The sequence below is a fragment of the Amyelois transitella genome, chromosome 13, assembly GCF_032362555.1.
Source record: "Amyelois transitella isolate CPQ chromosome 13, ilAmyTran1.1, whole genome shotgun sequence".
Taxonomy (NCBI): Eukaryota; Metazoa; Arthropoda; class Insecta; order Lepidoptera; family Pyralidae; genus Amyelois; species Amyelois transitella.
The window spans coordinates 1188103-1210783 of record NC_083516.1 but is presented as its reverse complement, the minus strand read 5'-3'; the positions used below and the strand labels follow the sequence as shown (position 1 = coordinate 1210783).

Here is a 22681-nt window from a genome sequence, read left to right as displayed (position 1 = left end):
GTCTTATCATCACTCAGTGATAAGAACAATACCTATACCTTCTTTATTTATAGGTGTATTGTATGTATATTATAGCATGTATGAAAAGAATACAATTAATAAAACTGAATATTTTTTGTGGTCCGACAATGATTTATATAGAAGTAAAAAATATGTGATTCAAGGTTCTCTTTTCCTTAAGTTTTCGTAGGAGACGAGTAAGACTAAAGTTGGTGTTAGCAGACATTAACGTCAAGTTAGGTACCAAAAACTGAGAATGCAATCCCGAATAATGTGATAAAAATTGTTAGCTATTCCGGTCGAAAATCAGATGGGAATGGCGCCATTTTAAATGTCAAACTATATAATGCATCCCTATCTCAAACAACGTAATCCTGCTCACTGCCGCTGTCCGTTAAAAATACTCTCCGATTTTTTTTTTATTTCCGATCTATGCGTCTAGCCATCACGGAATGCAAGCATCACGCGTTGCTCACTCGTCATAACATGGCATGATGCCTAAAAACCGTCAGTAGCGCACCAGACGTGACATAAAACGGTCGAGCTCCAACCCGCTAGCAACTGGTCCCGCGTACAGTGATAAAAATCGTACCGTAATTTATTACCATTCCATCAGCTGTTTCGTGTTGTTTTACAAGTCATGCGTAGCTAACACGCAACAATGGAGATCGTAAACGGTTCATCGCCGTCCCTTAGGGTGCGCGGTGTTAATGTTTATAGTGAAAATAATAAGCGTGAGTTGATCTTGTGCCCCAGTGTGATGTCGCCGGAGACCAAAAGACTGTTGCCACCTACTACAGAGACTATTATGACCAAGCCGTTCCCTATTCGAGGTTTGTACTATTAATAACGTCCCAGTGACAGCCGCCTTCCCGTGTACAGGGGAACGATGCTCATGTCCCTCGTATGATTTTAATGTTTACTACAACTACGTCTTACTATTTACTCATACATTGCTGACACAATTTCAGATGTTCAGTAAAACATCATTCTTTACTTTTTATTTAAAACTCGTAATAAAAAAAAGAAACCCAACGTACGGAACCCTTTTTTTAAGGGTCAATCGTGTAAGTCTGTTGTATGTAAGTTAGTCTATGTAACTGAACACATTTGTACAATGCAATCTAAATGTCATGCCGCATGCACGTGTTATTTTTTCTCTTAATTATCAACTTTTATTTTATCGGATGTAAGTTTTATTGCGACTATAATAATGTAATAAATCAGAACATTTAATATAGGTGACATTCTACATGTATAAATAAGGCGTTAAACTGGTTTCTGCTGTCGCTTCTATATATTATAGTGGCTACAATGTCAAGTACACTCGCAAGACTACTTACCGGCCTACATTGACGCTAGCTATTGATAGAAAGAAAAAAAATATATTTTATTAACCATTTATAGATTTCCGTAGTCTTATAAGGAATCCATAGGGTATCGCCATGTTCGTCTATCTATTTGTTCGCTACGCTTACATAAAAATAAGAAAATTATAAATAGATACTTGAAATTTAGCATAAGTTCAAAGTTTCACCTAGAAAATTACCAAAATAAAATAAAATTTTGTAATTAAACACAAAAGTTGGGAATTTGTCGATCGAAGAGGCCCATATTATTTCGAAATATTTTTTTTTAAATAAACAGCACAATCATTAGGAACACGTAATTATCCTAATATTATGGAGTATCGTTGTCACACTAGATGTACCTGCGTAAAATATATTTTTTGGAACTTATGTAAATGTTCAAAAATCTATTTGGTATATAGGTATGTGTGTATAGTCTGGTAATATACTTGGTATTCAATTCTCTAACCAATTTAGGAAAAACTCAATGTCTGCTATTTTGTCCGTAATAATAGGTAGATATTTTAAGAAAAAGGTTAAATTAAACACACAGTTAATTTAAATACAATTTTTTTACAACATGACTTTTAAAAAAATGCGTTTACAACATAGACAATTTTTTTTAACTACAATGTGTCTATGTCAATGAAAGTCGCAATTCATCGGTTTATATTTATTCCTCTTGCATCTCTCAAAATATCGTTATCATTGAGTTTATCAAGCAATAATGCTTTATCAATATCTACAGTAGACATTTTGACCTGATAAAATATGACCTCAGCAGAGATATAACCGTCGTACGATTCCTATAACCTGTGCCTGCATCCTTATCTCGAAATTGACTTAAGATCAACATTAGTTTTAAATTCTACAACTTTTATTTTAAATCAAAATATCAAAATATTTTGCAATGGATTTTAAAAGCCCTTTACAGTAGCTGGGTGTCCGAGCGGAGCTTTTGTCAAATATTTTTTTTTTAATCTTAACCTATATATATATATGTAGCTAGGAGGACCAAAGGATAGTTATCAAAAATTCCTAAGACGATTAAGGTAGGTAGCTGACCGTTTTGCGAAATCTACCACTTCCGTCTGGTGAGTCCCAGTTGCGTCCTTACTCGGCTCTTAGGAATGGAGCCTATTACTGCACTAAAAATTGGTCTGGTATTCACGACGTGACTCCCGTTTGATCTCAGAAAAGAGACATTGATACGTCGCTGCAATAGGATTTGAATCCTTTAATTAATACGTAAATTGACCGTTCGACCACCCACGCTCTAACCCTGACGATATACAATCAGGAATAGACTTTATAACAAGTTCCATTTATTTATTTGGTTGGTACCTATAATTATAAAATATAGCACCTCCGTAGGTTTTATCAACGTGCGAAATTGCCTGATAACCTCGGGCACAGTTCAACACATGTTTATTTATATACATCTTTTGATAAATGCTATCATGTGCGTCAATCATTTTCTAGTTCAGTCTGAGTTTATTATTTCCTTACAATATTATAAACCTCGTTATGGGAGACCACGCAAAAATAAGAGAAAGAAACTAAAAACTTAAAAAAGTCTTGTGTTGTCCAATTCCTGAATTGACCATATAAGCGGGCTCTTCTGCAACGAAACGCAAAAGAACAAATAAAAGATTAAGTGCCTTAAGCCTTCAGTTCCATTCCCTCCCATCTCATTTAGTATCAGGAAATCTAACCTACATGCCATATTTCCATGCCCAGTTTCTGACTCTAAACTGTCATTAGTCACTTTCAATAAGTGCAAAGTTAATTAAGTCACAGAAATTTCGTCTATTGAAACAAATGTGGACAGGTAAGTATGATTACACTTTTGACCTGCACACAACGCTTTAAGTAGGTTTGTGCTCAATTTTAAAAGAATAACAATCATTATTCAGGAAAAAACACTAAGACACAATAATCAGAAATAAAATATGACGTAACTGACCAAATGCATACCAAATCACACGCTCCAAGTGTCCACAAGAATTTCGTTCGCACGTCAAAACTTTTATTGAGATAATGCCGAATTATTAGCGGGAAAAACGTCTTTCGCCAATTGTTTTTCTTGTGACGTCACCTCAACAGCAACACTTACTCGTGATTGTTAAGAATTAGCATTGTCTAAAATTAGTGTTACAGTGAGAACGTGTTTAGCTGAATCTTGATTTTTTTTACGACGACTTCGCACTTAAACGAGTGAAAATTTTAATTTGTTTTCACTCCCCCTGAAATGAAAAGTTCTGAAAACCTCGAAACGTTGACGTATTGTTTGAAAATTATTAAACAAACATTTTAGTAAATTGTTGTTCAAATTTCAACCCTAATTTTATAGAACTTAAGATTACTATTTAAGAAAAGGTCAGAATAATGAAATATTTTACATACATACATGTAATCACGAGTATATCCCTTGCGGGGTAGACAGATCCAACAGTCTTGAAAAGACTGAAAGGCCACGTTGACAGGTTGCTAGCCCATCGTCTAAAAGAAGAATCCCAAGTTTATAAGCCCTCCCTTAGTCGCCTTTCACGACATCCATGGGAAAGAGATGGAGTAGTGATATGGTCTACACATAACCCTTTTTAGATAGGTTTAAAAATAATTAGTAGTAGTAATTTGTCTTGCTCTCTGCTATGCCGGAAAAGAATTGTATCAAGTTATTTTTAGCTTAACGTAAATTATAATTATAATAACATTGACCGTTGCCTTGAGATGTGATTCGAACCACATTTATGGTTGTCCTTAGCGTTTATTTTTACGTAATCTGAGCGTTTGCACGGTAGTAATCTTGAACTTAAACATACATAGGTCATGTCTATATCCCTTGCGAGGTTGACAGAGCCGACAGTCTCGAAAAGACTGAAATGTATTGCTTCATGTTTGAATTGTCATACCAATAATGAGAGATTGCTATCCCATCGCCTACAAGACGAATCCCAAATTTATAAGCCTATCCCTTAGTCGCCTTTTATGACATCCATGAGAAAAAGATGAAGTGACATAGTTGCCTTTTTAAATACCTAATTATCTTTACCTTTCAAATACCTGAATTTTAGTAGTACGCAGTGGCGTAACTACAGGGTGGCAAGTCGGCAAAATGCCACGGGCCCCCAGCCGGAAGGGGCCCCGGTCAGAGGAGAATCCCAACTCCCAACATTTCTTATTTATCATACATGTTTAGTAAAAAAAGTTTTAGTCTTTGATTTATTTTTGTTGCCTACTCAGTTTCCTACACAAGTAGAAAAAATATTAAAAATTCAAAGCTTTTGTAAAAAAACGGTTGTAACCCAGTTTTAGAACGTACCTATCCGATGAATTTGCCACGGGCCACGATTGGTATAGTTACGCCACTGGTAGTACGAGTAGGTACGTAGGCTAAATTTATAAAAAGCAATGAAAATGTTTTACAAATTCGACATGTGACCACGATAAATAACTAAAGCTTTAAAGATATAACAAAATAATAGGATTATAGGTTATTAAGCCTTTGAAATTCTAAAGTCATGTGGATTATGTTTATTTTAATTACTAAGAGTGCCATTATTTCAGCAATGTTTTTGCTATATTTATAATACACAGGTTTCAAATACTCATTTCTGACACACAGCCTACGCAGTTCATTACTTGTTTTTTTTTTCATTTTGAATTCGTATTTTTTTATAGGTTTGTATATACCTTGTAGGTATATACCTACAAGGTATATACCTACTTATGTAAGTACTAACATACTATAATTTAAGACTAAACAGGTTAATTATTATTAAATTGAATGGAAAAAGTATACATTTCCGATGACATTCTCTGTTCGACTGGCAGAGACTGCCATAAGATAAGGCATTAGTCCACATTATGTGGAATTCAATAAAGTTTAAATAACTAAGTGGCGTTCAAAGCACCATTTCGGCTTCACTGGGTTCCTAACGTAGATACCTATATTATAAAACCTGATGATTGATGTTCACAGATCAAGATTACCTACCTATAGATTTATTAATCGACACGTCTATAGGTACTTGTTATCTTATCAGCTTGCACTACCTGTTTCTATTGGCATCAGTCCCACACGTGAACGATTGTGATTCAATATATAAGTAGGTTTGTCTGTAAGTAATCGTAGCTCATTCATTGGTTATTAATAGGACGGGCACTTCTTTTATTACCAATACCGGGTATTGTACACATATACATGTTATCACTTCTTCATCACTTACGGGGTAGACAGAGCAATCAATCGCAAAATGCTTCGGAGGCCACGTTCGGCTGAAAGAAACTTTGGTACCGATAAATAAATAAATAAAATATAATTATATACTCGAAAAAAAATACACATATTGAGTTAGCCTCGATATAAGTTCGAGACTTGTGTTACGAGATACTAATTCAACGATACTATATTTTTTAATAAATACTTATATAGATAAACATCGAATACCCAGGCCAATGAGAAATAGTTCGTTTCTCATCATGCCCTGGCCGGGATTCGAACCCGGGACCTCCGGTGTCACAGACAAGCGTACTACCGCTGCGCCACAGAGGCCGTCAAAAAATGACTCATTAGCATAATGTTTTAATCTACAGAACGAGCGAAGTACGTTTTGTGTTTATCAATCCTAAACAGGAACTACGAGCGACAAGGTATCGAAGTCGCAGGTACAAAGGTCAAAAATATTTTTAAAACTTGGTTACACGGGCCCTTAGCGTCAGATTAAGGTGCCTTTAAAAAACCTGCTCAAATTTAAAAAAAAACATGATGCACAGATTCAACTTATACTGCAGACTGCAGCCATGTACAAATGACTCTTCTCTGAATTGGTTTATGGTAGGTACCATTACCATAAGTTTTTATTTATCAAATTTGTAGGTATAATACTTTCACAAATTTATAGAATACTTACTTACTAATTTTACCTATATATTTGTAAGGATTTATTCACAACATTTAACTATTGTATCAATATTATTTCACAATAAAGATCTAGGCATAGAATCTTACATATAAACAAGTTTTAAGTCTGCTAGGGCATAATATTTATTATACATACATAATATATATAGATACTTACATGTGATTATATTATTAATTTTATCAACAAACCACAAATTATACCGCTAAAGGTCAATTTATACTACTAAAACGAAGTGACTCAATACTCGCTGCTCAATAGGCTATTTGACTGTATTAAAAATATACATTTCTTTTATGTCATCAGTCTTAATATTATTTTTTTGGAGCGATTTGTAATAACGCGAGATAAAAATATTGCATTATTTTAACAAAATCCGTCTCAGAAAATTAGGTTTTTTTATGCAGCTGTCACGTGACTAAAAACGAACGTGGTTGGCTATTTCTATTATGACGTCAATTATCCATAAACAGACTGTGGATCGTACCGTTCCTTAGTGTTCGCTATAATTTTTCAAGATTTTATAAGTGTTTGATCGCTCAGGATTACTCAGATAACATAGGTATTTAATAATGGAAACCAATTCCGCGAAAGCTGACAGTCGAAACCTACCAAAAGTGGACGCAATAATGGTTGGCGTCTTCTTCAAAGACAATCCAGATTTCTATGCTGCCGAACTGAGGAATGTGAAAACATCAATGTAAGTATATCTTGGTAACCACTGATCTTAGATCATGATCGGAAACCACTTCTTGCGAATATTCAAATCCATCGGCATAGAAAAAAACAGGTTCGTAGGAGATTTTATTGTTGTATTAGTGCATTGAGGCACTGCACAACATTTATAGGAACTCATTTTAATAATTTTCACACATATGACGTGGCATAAGTTAAATAAAACAAGAGAAAATCAAAACTTTTCGAAACACCAACAAGCTTTGTATGATATTTACACGAAATTTACGTCACTGCATGCCATGCCCGCCATATTGCTAAAAGTCGCGTTTTGGCGGCATATTTGAATATTTCATTTTCTTTATCGATTTTTTAATAAAATAGCTGTAATAAAGGCAGAAAAGTATTTTTGTAAGGCTCCTTATAAACAAATAAATACCCTAAGATACATACATACCTACATACATAAAATCACGCCTCTTTCCCGGAGGGGTAGGCAGAGACTACCTCTTTCCACTTGCCACGATCTCTGCATACTTCTTTCGCTTCGTCCACATTCATAACTCTCTTCATACAAGCTCGGCGGTTTCGGGTACTTTTGACCTGACCCTTTACCAGGACGTCCTTAATTTGATCAAGATACGTTCGTCTAGGTCTTCCCACTCCGACCTTTCCCTCCACACTCTCCTTGTATATCTGCTTAGTCAACCTGCTTTCATTCATCCTCTCCACATGACCGAACCATCTTAACATACCCTTTTCTATTCCTGTAACTACATCTTCTTTCACATCACAACATTCCCTTATCACGCTGTTCCTTATCCTGTCACTCAATTTCACACCCATCATACTCCTTAACGCTCTCATTTCCACTGCATTTATTCTGCTTTCATGCTTCTTTTGCCATACCCAACTTTCACTCCCATACATTAATGTCGGGACCAACACGCCCCTGTGCACAGCCAGTCGAGCCTTTTTGGATAGTTTCTGACTGCTCATAAAGGCATGCAAAGCTCCATTCACCATGTTCCCCGCGTTCACTCTCCTTTCAATATCACTATCATACTTGCCATCTGATGTAAACTTTGATCCTAGATATACAAACTCTTTCACTTGCTCCACTTTTTCTCCTCCAATCAAAATATTACATGCTGTCATTTCTTTCTCCATTTCAAAAACCAGTGTTTTAGTTTTACTTACGTTCACTTTCATTCCTTTCTCTTTTAAAGCTTCATGCATACAGTTTACCATCTCCTGTAACTCCTCCGCTGATGACGCCAGTATAACCTGATCGTCGGCATAGAGCAGACATTTGACGAGTAACTCATTCATCCTTAATCCACTTTTAGACTCTTTCAAATCTGTCAAACAGCTATCCATAAATAGGTTGAACAGCCACGGTGACGCAACACATCCCTGCCTAACGCCTTTCTCAATCTTAAACCACTCAGTGTGCGCTCCGTTTATCCTGACACAAGCACTCGAATCCTCATATAAGGATTTCAGTGCTCGTATTAAGAGACTGCTCACCCCATGCATAGAAAGTGCTGACCACAATTCATTCCTCTCAACTCTGTCATAGGCCTTTTCCAGATCTACGAATGTGCAATAGACTTTTTGACTCTTGGCCAAAAACTTTTCGGCTATGCACCGCAAGGAAAAGACCTGATCAGTACATCCCATTCCCTTTCGAAATCCCGCTTGAGCATCCCATATTTTGTCATCAGTTTCATTCCTGACTCTATTAATCAATACCTTAGCATACAATTTGCCGACGACGCTAAGCAGGCTTATACCACGATAATTTTTGCAGTCCAGCTGTGACCCTTTTCCTTTGTAAAGTGGCACGATAACAGCCTTACACCAATCTTTTGGTACTCGGCCGCTTCTCCAACACAAATTGAAAAGGCAGTACAACTGACTAGCTACTACGCCTTTTCCTGCTTTAAGCATCTCGACCGACACTCTATCACACCCAGCAGCCTTTCCCGCTTTCATACTCTTAAGTGCTTCCACAATTTCGAACATTTCAATTTCGCCTTCCATCTCATTCTCTTTTTCTTCGCTATAGCAGAAATCTTTCTTATTTCCTTCCTTTTTTTCAAATAAACTTTCAAAATAGTCCTTCCATATCTTTAGTACACATTCTTCTCCTTTCACAACGCTACCATCCTGGCATCTGATCCTAGTCAGCTCTCTGGTTATAGTATTTCCTCGGGCTGACCTTACGGATTTCCAGAATACTTTCAGATTTGACTGAAAGTCTTCTGATAGCCTTTTATCAAAATCCTCTTTATACTCTTCTTTCTTTCTAATCACAGCTTTCTTAACCAAATCTTTCATTTTCTTATATTCCTTACGTGCTTCATTCACATCTTCATCTATAACCTCTTGCATTCTTAAGTTAGCTTTTGCTGCTAACAAATCCAGCCATGCTTTCTTCTTTAATCGCACAAGTTCTTGCACATCTTTACTCATCCACGCATTTTTGTGATTTTTTCCTTTCCTTCTTCTACTTACACCACACACTTCAACAGCTACTTTCACAATTCTTTCTTTAAATTCCTTCCATCCATCTTCAATATCGCTCATTTCCTCTAAATCTTCAAATTCATCCTTCAGTCTATTAATATACTTCTTACCTACATCCATATCTTGCAAATTTTCTACTTTTACTCTTTCCAAAGCGCTGGTTTGCTCCCTTACCCTGTGCCGCCAGCGATTGAAGATACCCCTTATCCGGGATATCACCAGTAAATGGTCCGAGTCAATGCCAGCACCGCGATATGCACGGGTATCCAGCACTTTGTTCTTCAATCTTTCATCTACAATCACAAAGTCTATCATACTTTTTAAAATACCTTCCACTCTTGTGTAGGTGTGGATCTCTTTATGTTGAAACATTGAGTTCGACACAAAAAGATCCCACTCTAGACAAATTTCTAATACACTTCTTCCATTATCATTCACCTTTTCGTCACCAAACGCACCAAGCACCTTTTCATATCCATCACGCTTTACACCCACCCATCCATTAAAATCACCTAACATAATAATCTTCTCATTTGGCTTGGTAACTTTCAATACTTCTCTTACACTATTCCAGAACTCCTCGTTTTCGCTTTTTGCTGATGTTGTACCCCTCGAACCCACATCCCAAGGTGCATAAACACCTAGAACGAAGATCCGAGTGATTCCAACTTTCAGCCTAATCCATAGAAGACGAGGGCTGACACACTCATACTCATTCACGCACTCAGCCATTCGTGCAGAAAGAATTAGACCGACCCCTTGACAGCCTCGGCTGGTACTGGAAATTCCAGACCAATACGCCGTGTAAGGGCCGTGCTGCGTCGCGTCGCATCCTTTCCGCTTCGTTTCATTCACGCACAACACATCCAAACGTCTTTCATCCATCATCTGGCATACTTCCTCAATCTTATCCTTCATTCCTCCTCTTACATTCATCGTCGCAAAGCGGCTTTCAGCAGACCGCATACCGCTCCCGCGGGAACGAGACGTGATGGGGTGCGGACACCATCGCCGCCATTTATATGCTTTTAGATAGTTTTTAGAACTTTGTCAAATAGCCTATACTCAAAATAAATAAACGCTAACTAACGTCGTTCTAATTAAAATCTGTACCCTAACTACGTAGCGTCACATATCTTCTCGGTGTGAACTGGATAGGAGCCTATTTCATTTGAATCAACTGTTCTTTAATACTTCGTTTATAATAACATCTTTACACTTAAATAAAGCATCCACGTAGTGTCGAAAACTCAAAGACGAAGTTGGATGGATACATTGGCTACTAATGTAAGTCAGTAAATAAGATTCAGATACTGACAGGTTGCTAGCCAATCACCAAAAACCAAAATCCCTTGATTGACTTTATTTTACATTACGATCTGCGTGGGAAGAAAGCAACTGGCACACTCTATGTTTTTTTCTATACTACCCTATTTTTTTGCTATCGTACCAGCTGGCAGCATCAATAGCTGCTTCAGGTTGTAAACAATAAAAAAGTTCAATTTCATAAACAAGATACTAAGACCGAAGTACATGTTTGGAACTTCAGAATCATTCTCAATCCAACTCTGCATTTTCTTTTTCTATCACCTGTGCCTATGTGTGTATTATGCCGGTGGCAAAGAATATAACCGGTGATGCATCGCTCTCATTATAAAGCAAGGAAAAAATTCTTTTTGAATCATGGGACAGGAATTTTACCTGGATTTTTAGAGTGGTAAGTACGTGATAACTAACAATAATATGACAAAACTGCAGGATATGAATTTTTAATAATGTTAATTATTATGTTGCCTTGCCTGGTTTTGTGTATATGGCGGAGAAGCGAAGCTTTATGGTTGTTTAGGGAATATGTCATATATTTGCTTCTCTTTCTGTCATTGAAATTATCCGAAGTGATAGGGAGAGAGAGAGAGAGAGAGAGACAGTGAAGAAGAAACGAAACATATTGACGGATTGAATTGTAGGTAACTATGACACATCACTCTTATAGTTCTAGTCTTATTTTTCTTTTAATTCTATGGTTACTCTCTAACTTCTTATATGCACATAACTACCTACCTACCTATTCATCAAAAACTCATTTTTCGTATCATCAACTCGATCAACAACGCGTTACATTAGCCTGATTAAAGTAAATTGATATGTTGTCGATATATCCATAGACAATAAATGGCTTAATAAGACAAAAGTAGTGGCGTGGTCACCAACTATCAATAAACGCCTACTTGGACTAATCCGCAATGAATTTTATTGGAAGAACAAGGCTAACGGAAAATGTAATATTTGACGATATATTCGTATTGAAATAATTAGTTTTACATTGATTCATGTTTTTTAATGTAGACAATGAGCATTTGTCCATGATTTAGTGAAAATTCTGCAGTGTAGTTTGTTCCGCCGTTTCTTCTACACATGCGCTTTGGAAGCGGTAGTAGTTGTAATAAGATTTAAGCGATGTTACGTCAATAAGTGATACCTACCTTGTATCCAATTTGAAAATAATTATATTCTATTCATACACGTTAATATTCACATAGTTAGGGAAGTTAAACGTAACCTTTCAGTCTTTTCAAGACTGTTCGCTCTGTCCATCCCTTAGGGGTAAAGACATGATTATATGTATGTACCTACGGAAGTTTAGACTAGTATCAACGCGTAAAATTCCTAATACAAGTCGCTCTACTCTAAAGACTCGCTTTAGAAAAAGCAATGTCAAGGATATTCGATGACACTAGTTACACAATTCGAGTTGCGTCGGCGTCCGCCTCGATTCTAATCTATAATTAGCACCACCCACCTGTTGATTTGTCTAATACCATTCATAACACTTAGCCTAATACCTATAATATTTGTCAACATCCGTCCTCGTGCAACCATACATACATACATATAATTACGTCTTTATCCATAACGGGGTCGACAGACCCAATAGTCTTGCAAAGACTAAAAGACTACGTTCAACTGTATTTCCAAGCATAAATAAGGTATAAATCCTGCCTAACAAACTACTGTCTTTTAAGTTATATAAGATTTCCGCATTAAACTTTTGTCAAAGTGCTTCATTGTTAAAAAATACAGTTGAATTAAGTACCTCTTGCTTTTTAAAAATCGGAAAAAAATATTATTTGCCAAGAAGAACTTGTTATCTATGTCAGTTGTATAAGTAAAAGCAAATATTTTAGTCTATGTTCGCCCTTCTGTCATGTCATTTTACGGATTATGACATTGACAGCTTCATTTATCGTTCGCTACTACTTCGAATTGGAGGCGATCCTTTGTAGAAATTTATTAAATTAATAATTAATTAAATAACTCTATTGTTAAATAAACATTAAAAAATACTTTATCACCAAGATGGATCCAGATGACAATCGCGCTGAGGGATGGAAATATTTAAACAAACAGTTCTTCGGTGACGGTGAGACTAATCCTCAATTTACTTGAAATCGCAAAATCTTAAGAATTCTTTCGCATTGAATCAGGTCACGAGGCTATTAAAATCGTTATTCCGTCTGCAAATTTCGTCGAGCTTTTGCGTACAACTATATAAAACGTAAGCAACCGTGTTCCTTTTCTTTAAAAAATTTATCTCAATAATGATTGTGTCAGCTGGTTTATCTGAAGAATTGACAATTTATTTGAGTCTCGTGAGTGTCTAGTTATGTAAATGGAGACACATTCTTTCTTCTGTATTAAAATAGCACTACTTATGTAAAATGCTGTAATGGTACTAAACTATTACTTCACATGTAAATTTATATTATACAGTTTCAGTTAAATTTCTGTACCTACATCCATCTAAATTTAAATAAAACCATACAGCAAACTAAAAAGAATACCAGAAATGATCATATCAGTAAGAGGGTATTACTATTTTTGTTTTTCAAATTTCGCATAACATGATATTTTTTTTTAATTATCCATCTATGAAAATAAGATCTAAGTTTTGTGGTTATTATTATATATTTAAAAATGTAATTTAAATTAATTTCATGGTTATAACCACATAAAACTATGAATCAATATACCAACAATGAATAGGCTAAAAATAAAAGTGATTAACCTCCATAAGTTTAAATACAATTTAATTGAAATAAACATTAACATATTCATCAATTATATTATATTTTAATATTAAAATTAAAATAACATTGTTCTAGATGGATTACCTTATCTAACCACCAGGATTAGTTATTCCACTTTGTTATAAGTAAATAACATGACTCACTCTTTGCAAAATAACAAACTTTTTTTTAGATTGGCATATCATAAATTAATACAGTTAAAAATTAAACTGCATAATTGATATAAACTGAAATACGAGAATTACACAACTGTTACCAGTTAAAATGTGTGACATGCAGAAAAGAACAGGTTTAAATCACACTTTGGCCATGTAAAAATGACTATTTTCAAAGTTATGTACATTAGTTTGAATACTAACTTATGCTCTTATGGTGAGGGAAAACATTGTGAGGAAACCTGCACATTCAGGCAACTGGATGTGGAACCGTAATCAATCCAATACGGTTTAAGTTTACCTGCAAAGATTGAGGAGGTCAGATAATATGTAGTTGCTCATGTAAACTCTCGGTTCCACTATATTTACGACAGGACTATAGATTGTTTTGATAGTATGTCTCGCAATTCAGAGTGCCTTGTGGAATAGGCCTCCTATAAACTTTTCCACTATTATGTCTCGGTACAAGACAGAAACTCTCAGGAGAAATATAAACATTTTCTTTAAAGATATTCTGTTTTTAAAATAAAATGTTATGTCACATCACTAATGTTAATTGGTACTATTCTTTGACGTAACTCATTATCTGAAACTAGTTTTTATAAAGATGATGTATAGACATAATATTTATATTGGCATTGGATTATTATCACTGATAGTTTTTTCTCTTGACCTATTAAATTCATGATATATCAATATTTTTTAAACTGAAATAAAAATATGTTTATGTAATAATTTTTTTATAAACCATTTTTGTTTCACAAAAATATAGAGTTCTGTATCACAACATGATGACTAGTTAGTATTGTATTTTGTATTCTTTTATTTTTAACTGCAGGAAAGATATATCTTTACCTGGATATTTAGAGAAGCTAGTATCTATTCTTGCTGAATTTAAAATAATCTATAATCAGTTGATTCACTAACAGACAGTCTAACTGTTCTTGAAAACCTGAAATTCAACATGTGGAGAATAAATTATAAATTCGCATGAAACGCCTAACAAGTCCACACTAAGCAAAGTTTTTAATTATTCGTTAGTAACACACAAACATATAAAAGTCTATTCTCTCAACTCAAAAACTACTTAACTGATTTTCACAAAACTTGGCAAAGATATAGAATATACCTACCTTAGGGAGTGAGTACCTGCTTTTGTTGGAATTTTCCACGGGAGCGAAGCCCCGCGCAAGTGTAACTGCAATAAAAAATATAAGGTCTGATGTTTAACTAACGGAACCCTCAGTGTAGCGAAATTCTCATTTGGCGTCTATTTTAATTTGACCTTAGACTCACGATAGGGCATCTAGAGACAGCCTGATCACTATGTTTACACACTATGTTTTCTAATGACGTTGATAACGACCAATTTATTATTATATTCCTGATAACAACTTTATAACCCAACAGTGGAATAATTCCAATGCTAATAAAACTAATTTGCAAATCAATTATGGATACTCGTAAATACTGACTTACGCTCTAGCGGTCAGGGAAAATATCGTGAGGAAACCTGCATATTATAGGCAACTGAATGTGAAAACATGATCCAAGCTGGGTGAAGCTCCCCTTATTAACAAGATCATGAAAAACCTCCTAAGTGTAACAAACATATTCTGAAAACCGCATCGAAATCGGTTCAGCGAAACGAAAGATATATTTGCTGACAAAAATACATAAATACAGGTCGAACTGAGAATCACCTTTTTTGAAAGCGGTTAAAAAGAGCTCTTCTATCCAATTAGGATGGAACCGGAAAAACTACCAAAAGGACGATTAGAAATTACTTCAATCAAACATCTTAACATGAATAAAACATGTTACTTACAAATTTAAAACCAAATCGCTTTCATCGCTTGCCTGTGATAAGCGAGTCCCTTTCAATTAACCATTGATTAGTTAAAAAAAATGCTTTATAATGTTTTTTTTTTTAATTCCAGGGGAACGAGCCAACTATGTAAACATACCCCATGTGATAGCTATGGTGGGGCTCCCGGCGCGCGGGAAGACCTACATCTCAAAGAAACTCTCCCGATACCTAAACTGGATAGGAATCAACACTAGGGGTAAGTTATCATCTATACTTATATTCGGCACTTACATCGAACCAAAATGGCGGCGATTTGCAGAGGTGGCGTTATTTATTAATTTATTTAGAACTTTATTGCACAAACAAAAAAAAGCACAAAATCGGACTTTTGTTTGGTTTGGCAATATCTTCCAGTCTACCAGCTGACCAAACTGAAAAACTTTAAGTTCGATACGATATACGTTACGATTAAGAGGATATGTATACTGAAAAATACATAGTACTTATTTCGCGTCATCCACATTCATAACTCTCTTCATGCAAGCTCGTCGGTTTTGGGTACTCTTGACCTGACCTTTTGCTAGAACGTCTCCTTATTTGATAAAGGTACGTTGTGCCTTCCCACTCCAACAATAATAATATTTGTATTTTCAATAAATCACAGGGTCTGAGCGACATTTTTGTTTTAAACTAGAACAATAGAGGAAGTGTTTAGCGATCATAATGCTAGTTCGCGGAACAGCTACTAAGGTCAACATTGTTGGTATAGTGCCTCGTTTACACGTATTCAGCGTTATCGAATAAGTTATTAGGTACTTCCGAAATAAATAAACAACATATATGTATAATCACGTCTATATCCCTTGCGGGGTAGACAGAGCCAACAGTCCACGTTCAGCTGTTTGGCTTAATGATAGAATTGGGTTTCACACGTTTGGGATTCGTGACAGGTTGCTAGCCCATCGCCTAAAATAATAATACCTAGTTTATAAGCATATCCCTTTGTAGCCTTTTACGACATCCATGGGAAAGAGATGGACTGGTGTCCTATTCTTTTAATATTGGTGCCAGGAACCACGCGTCACAATAATAAACGCTGAATGAAAATTTTTAACGAGTACCTTGTGAACAATCCTTACTTACTCCGTAACAGAATATTTAAATAGTTAATGCTAGATCTACTCTCCCCATTGCGATGACTGACGAGGTGGTGAATTTGAAATTATTTCGAAACAAATTCAAATTCAAACATTTTATTCATTATTATGGGACACTTCATATCACTTAATAATTCATAATAAACGTTAAATAAATTATTTAAAACAAATTTTACTGCCGCTTCCAAAGCGTCAGTGCAGAAGAAGCGGTAACAAACTGCACTGCAGCATTTACTTCAACAAGGTCAACTACACGAAGCACGTGTGTAATGTAATGAAATTATGAATAAATGTATAAATAAAAACCTCGACTTTGGAGAAGCACAAAGAGTTATAATAATAAACTTTGTTATCTATCACGTGATAAACTAGAACAAACAAAAGATAATTACTACTTAAGTTATGACCAGACTAATGTTAGGGTGCTTCTCCACCAGAGGTGTGCTACGTTACGCTATGAATGCGTTTGATATGCACCAATCATATTCATTGGTGCACATAGCTTAGCACTGTTGGAAATAGATTTTAAAAATAATGTTTTTTTTAATATACTTAGTCACAATTTGAATCTCAATTCTATCGTTAAACCAAACAGCTGAACGTTGCCTATCAGTATTGTTAAGACTTTTTTTTCAAATTGAAATACAAATTGGCTCTGTTTACCCCGCAAGGGATATAGCCGTGATTATATGTATATGTATGCCAAAAATCAAAAATTACTGAACTAATTTTGACCGAATTTAATGCCACGGAAAACAAATTAAGTTCAACGCGGGGCGTACCCACTTTTGACATAAATTTCGTAATGAATTAATTTGATTTGTGCCGTGTGGTTCCCGGCACCAATACAAAAAAGAATAGAACCACTCCATGTCTTTATCATGGATGTCGTAAATGGCGACAATGGGATAGGCTTATAAACTTGGGATTCTTCTTTTAGGCGATGGGCAAGCAACCTGTCACTATTTGAATCTCAATTCTATCATAAAGCCAAACAGCTGAACGTGGCCTATCAGTCTTTTCAAGACTGTTGGCTCTGTCTACCCCGCAAGGGATATAGACGTGATTATATGTATGTTAATTTGATTTGTTGTTGTCAGTTTTCAACTTGGGTGAGTACCGCCGGCACGCCACGACGGCGTACACCAGCCACGAGTTCTTCCGCGCGGACAACAAGGAAGCCATGGCGATCAGGCAGCAATGTGCCTTGGACGCCTTACACGACGTCTGCCAATGGCTGGTCAAGGGAGGCGAAGTAGCTGTAAGTATTGTATTTATGTTGTAATGAGAAAAGATTTATGTTTTTTGACAACGTCGACAATTGCTGGACCGATTTTGAGGAAATTTGTCACAGAGATAGAATAGAGCGTCTAGAATTGCCTATATTACTCCTGCCCCAATGGCCTGACACGCGCGACGCCGCTTTTATCGCGCGAAATCTGTTTCGCTTTTTTATTATGATTCAGAACAATTCAAAACCTTTTGTTTTGTGATTTATTGCATTTTTTCTATTGGTGCCGGGAACCACACGCAAAGACGGCAAGAAAAAAGAATAGGACCATAAGCCAAACAGCTGAATGTGGCCTATTGGTCATTTCGATACTGTTGGCTCTGTCTACTCCATAAGGGATATATATATCTATGAATGTATTATATTTCTTTTTATTTGCAATAAATAATTCACAATCAAACAATTAAGCAATGATGTTATGGTATAGTTGAAACGTCACATTCATTAAAAACTTGACACTTCTATAGTCTCATAACTAACATAACTCTGTGGGTAAACCAATGTTGTTTTTGATTTGTTTCAGGTGTTCGATGCCACAAACTCGACATTGGACAGGCGGCGCATGATCCGCGACATTGTTGTTCACAAGATGGGTTTCAAACTGTTCTTTGTCGAGTCAATTTGTGATGATCCAACTATAATTGAGCAGAACATTATGGTATGTATGAGAACTAAGCTAAATTCGCGTACAATTTTGAAGTATAAATAGTCTATGGTTGCCATAGAAGAGAAAATAACTTCTATACATATAGGGATGTTAAGCCTGCTATACACTGTCGGCTGACTTAAGTGTATCTGAGCCGTTACGTTGAGCAAGTGGATTGTCTATAGAAAAATTATTATTAACCTTAAAATTAATAATAATTAACTTTTATTCATTATTATTATTACCTTTGCAAGTAATGAAATATGAATGATACTGCCCGATGGAAAGACGGATGAAAATGTATGAAGCAATATCCGCTATGCGGCCGCGATACATACATATACGCGATACATATAGTCACGTCTATATCCCTTGCGGAGTCGAGAGCCAACAGTCTTGACATGACTGATAGGCCACGTTCTGATGTTTGGATTAATGATAGAACTGAAATTCAAATAAAACAGCATAAATAGTGTGGCCGTGTCACAGTAAAAAAAAATTGTGCGCTCGATATTTTTTTAAGTGCCTTTTTTCAGATTAAAAGTCAGTTTGAGTGAAATGAAATTGCGCGCGCAATTTTTTTTAATATACTGCGTCTTTCGCTCATACGTTATATGTATACAGTCGGAAGGTCCTAAAGGAATTTTAAGGCATTCTTTGGCTACGTTAGGGTTCAACATTTGTCCTCTTTATAATCATCGATCCTATGAAAATCCCCATAAACATTATCTCTACATAGAAATTATAATTTTCATTAATTGCTGTGAATTATTACTGCTAAGTATGCAACTGAGAAATCACTCGAGTAATGATAAATAAATAAATATATACGTGACAGATAACACAGATTGAGTTAGCCTCGAAGTAAGTTCGAGACTTGCGTTACGAGATACTAACTCAACGATACTATATTTTATGAAAAATACTAATATAGATTAACATCCAAGACCCAGGCCAATCAGAAAAAGTTCTTTCCTCGTCATGCCCTGACCAGGATTCGAACCCGGGACCTCCGGTGTCCAAACAAGCGCACTACCGCTGTGCCACAGAGGCCGTCAATCAAATGTTGAAGTTACCCAAAACATTGGTCAAGGCGAAGAAAAATATAGCATAAAAATAGGTATTCCAAAATTCCAGGAAGTGAAAGTGAGCAGCCCCGACTACACAAACATCAAAAACACTGACAACGTACTAAATGACTTCCTACTACGGATAGAGCATTACAAGGTATTCGTGTATTTTATATATTTGTGTATCGTATTTTGTACTGTTCACCCCTAGCTTTAAAGCTGTTTCTTACGCTGGCAACACTAACTGCTAAAGGTTAATAATTATAATTAGTATAATTTATAACGCAGTGATTTTTTTTTCAAGTTTTTACATACATACATACATACATATGATCACGTCTCTATCCCTTACGGGGTAGACAGAGCCAACGGTCTTGAAATGACTGATAGGCCACGTTCAGCTGTTTGGCTTAATAATGGAATTGAGATTCAAATAGTGACGGGTTGCTAGCCCATTGCCTAAAAGAAGAATCCCAAGTTTATAAGCCTTTCCCTTAGTCGCCTTTTACGACATCCATGGGAACGAGATGGAGTGGTCCTATTCTTTTTTTTTATTGATGCCGGGAACCACACGGCATTTTTACATACATACAAAATTATATCACGCTTATTTCCCGGAATCTACGTCTTTTCACTTGCCACGTTCCCTGCATACTTCTTCCGCTTCACACATGCACATTCATAACTCTTCATCCACATTCGTCGATTTCGGGTACTCTTGACCTGACCTTTTGCCAGCACGACTCGGATAAGATCAAGTTTTTTTTTAATGGCTTATATATTATTAATATCAACAATATGTAATATTTATTATTAACATAATAAATGTATATTTCTCATATATATATATATTGTAATGTAATAAATTATTCATACGCTTTAACACGGGGCTTACTACTTTAAAAAAATATTCAATACTCAGACCAATCAGTTCCTGTCTTGATTGATACATAACCTGATAGATCCTGGAACTAATTTACAACTACTCTACAAAATTTTGACGTCCGTCAATCAAACTCATTTAATTCACTCATGAAATTAAAAACACATTTTGACAGCTGTCAAATACATACATTTGTCTCTTTCGCTCTAATTGCTAAAACATCGTTCTGTCCTGCTGTCAAAATGCGTTTTTCATTTCTTTAAGACTTAAATTGCAAATTGACTTTTTAACATATTTTATGACTAGCTTATCGCTCGCTTCGCTCCCACGGGAATTCCTAAATAACATACTTGGTACGCCTTCATTATGACTGCCAAATCTCTGGGGAATTCTCATTTTTATATTTAAGAATACATAGCTTCGGTGGTCAAATCGGTAAGGGGCCATGTTAAAATGACTATTTTCGAAGTTATGTACATTAGTTTGAATACTAACCAATGCTTTTACGGCAAGGGAAAGCATCGTGAGGAAACCAGCACATTCAGGCAACTGGGTGTGTAACCATGGATCCAACATGCCACGTTCAGCTATTTGGCTTAACGATAGAATTGAGATTCAAATAGTGACAGGTCGCTAGCTCATCGCATACAAGGAGAATCCAAAGTTTATTAGCTCTTCCTTTCGTTTGATATACAGTTACTTTTTTATAATTATTAAACTACTTTCATGGTGAGCTTCATTAAGAGAAAAAAACTTAAAAAGTCATTAAGTTTCTGTTCAATTTATTACTCACTTGAACGTTAAGTTTTAAAATAAATTTATGCGTTAATTGTTCTGTTTTCATTTCACATAATGTTTTATCATGTAGAAAATACTCGTATAGGTATTTATTTTTCTCATTATAAAATTCTCTTTTGCCAGGAAAAATATTTTTTTTTATTTTCGCTCATAATAATTTTTTTTTTTTTTTTGCCAGGAAAAATACGAGCCCCTAGACGAGAACGTAGAGTCCGAGTACAGTTTCATGAAGATCTACGACACCGGCGAGAAGGTGGTGGTGCACAAACACGAGGGGCACATACAGAGCCGCATCGTGTACTATCTCATGAACATACACATCGTGCCGAGGACCATATACTTGACTAGGGTGAGTTTTATGTACATATCCCTTATGGTAGACAGGGCTAACTGTCTCAAAAATATGAAAGGTTGTTTGGCTGTATAGCTTAATGATATCGCACCCCCGGTGCGACACTGTCACTTATGCAAAAACACAATTTAAAAGAGAAGCATTTAAAACTTTAACATCCCATAACATTGTCATATTTGAAGATTTTTACGAGATGAATAGCTTATACTGCGGTATCTATGTGTACTACAAAAGTAACGTTATCGCACCAAGTTAAGGGAAGCATTAGTAGAGTTATTACATATGTAACTCATTTTTGCAATTTTTGCATAAGTGACAGTGTCGCACCGGAGGTATACTTGATTCAAATAGATTGATGTAAGGGTGAGTTTTGTTTTGTTTTTCTTCCAGCAGGCACACGGCAGGAAAGTGTAAAGAAAGGCATTGGCTTGTGTACATAATAATAAGGATACTTTGTTCTTTTCACGCACAAATTTCTGCACATCTTTATATATACATACTTACATACATATGGTCACGTCTATATCCCTTGCGGGGTAGACAAAGCCATCAGTCTTGAAAGCAGTCCCGAAAAGACTGAATGCCCACGTTCAGCTATTTAGCTTAATGATAGAATTGATATTCAAATAGTGCCAGTTTGCTAACCAATCGCCTAATAAAGAATACCAAGTTTGTAAGCCTATCCCTTAGTCGCCTTTTACGACATCCACGGGAAAGAGACGGAGTGGTCCTATTCTTTTTTTTATAATGGTGCCGGGAACCACACGGCACAATACTAACGTAACTTATTGCACAAAAAATATATAGCGCACCTTTAGAATTATAGAGACCTTATCCAAAAAAAGTAGTTTAAGGAAAACAGCGAAAACCGAAACCGATCTCAAACCGAACGCACATTGGGTGATGAGAGGGCATGAAAGAGACCGAAATATACGCGTAGCTCCTCTCAC

General features: G+C 35.7%; 1 protein-coding gene across 4 annotated transcripts in view; it reads left to right on the top strand.

Moving 5' to 3' along the window:
* Positions 1–501: 501 nt before the first annotated feature.
* Positions 502–22681, top strand: part of LOC106132148 (6-phosphofructo-2-kinase/fructose-2,6-bisphosphatase) — a 28580-nt gene continuing 6400 nt past the window's right edge. The window contains exons 1-6 of one of the 4 annotated variants that reach the window (XR_009657112.1): positions 502–833; positions 15665–15790; positions 17792–17952; positions 18506–18640; positions 19766–19855; positions 21558–21728. Coding sequence is in view for 3 of the 4 variants with exons in the window: in XM_060947224.1 (XP_060803207.1) it covers positions 662–833; positions 15665–15790; positions 17792–17952; positions 18506–18640; positions 19766–19855; positions 21558–21728 (855 nt within the window). In the remaining variant the exon portion in view is untranslated. Of the gene's footprint in view, positions 834–12713; positions 12903–15664; positions 15791–17791; positions 17953–18505; positions 18641–19765; positions 19856–21557; positions 21729–22681 lie in introns of those variants that run through there. The other 3 variants (XM_060947224.1, XM_060947226.1, XM_060947225.1) reach the window with 3 other exon arrangements.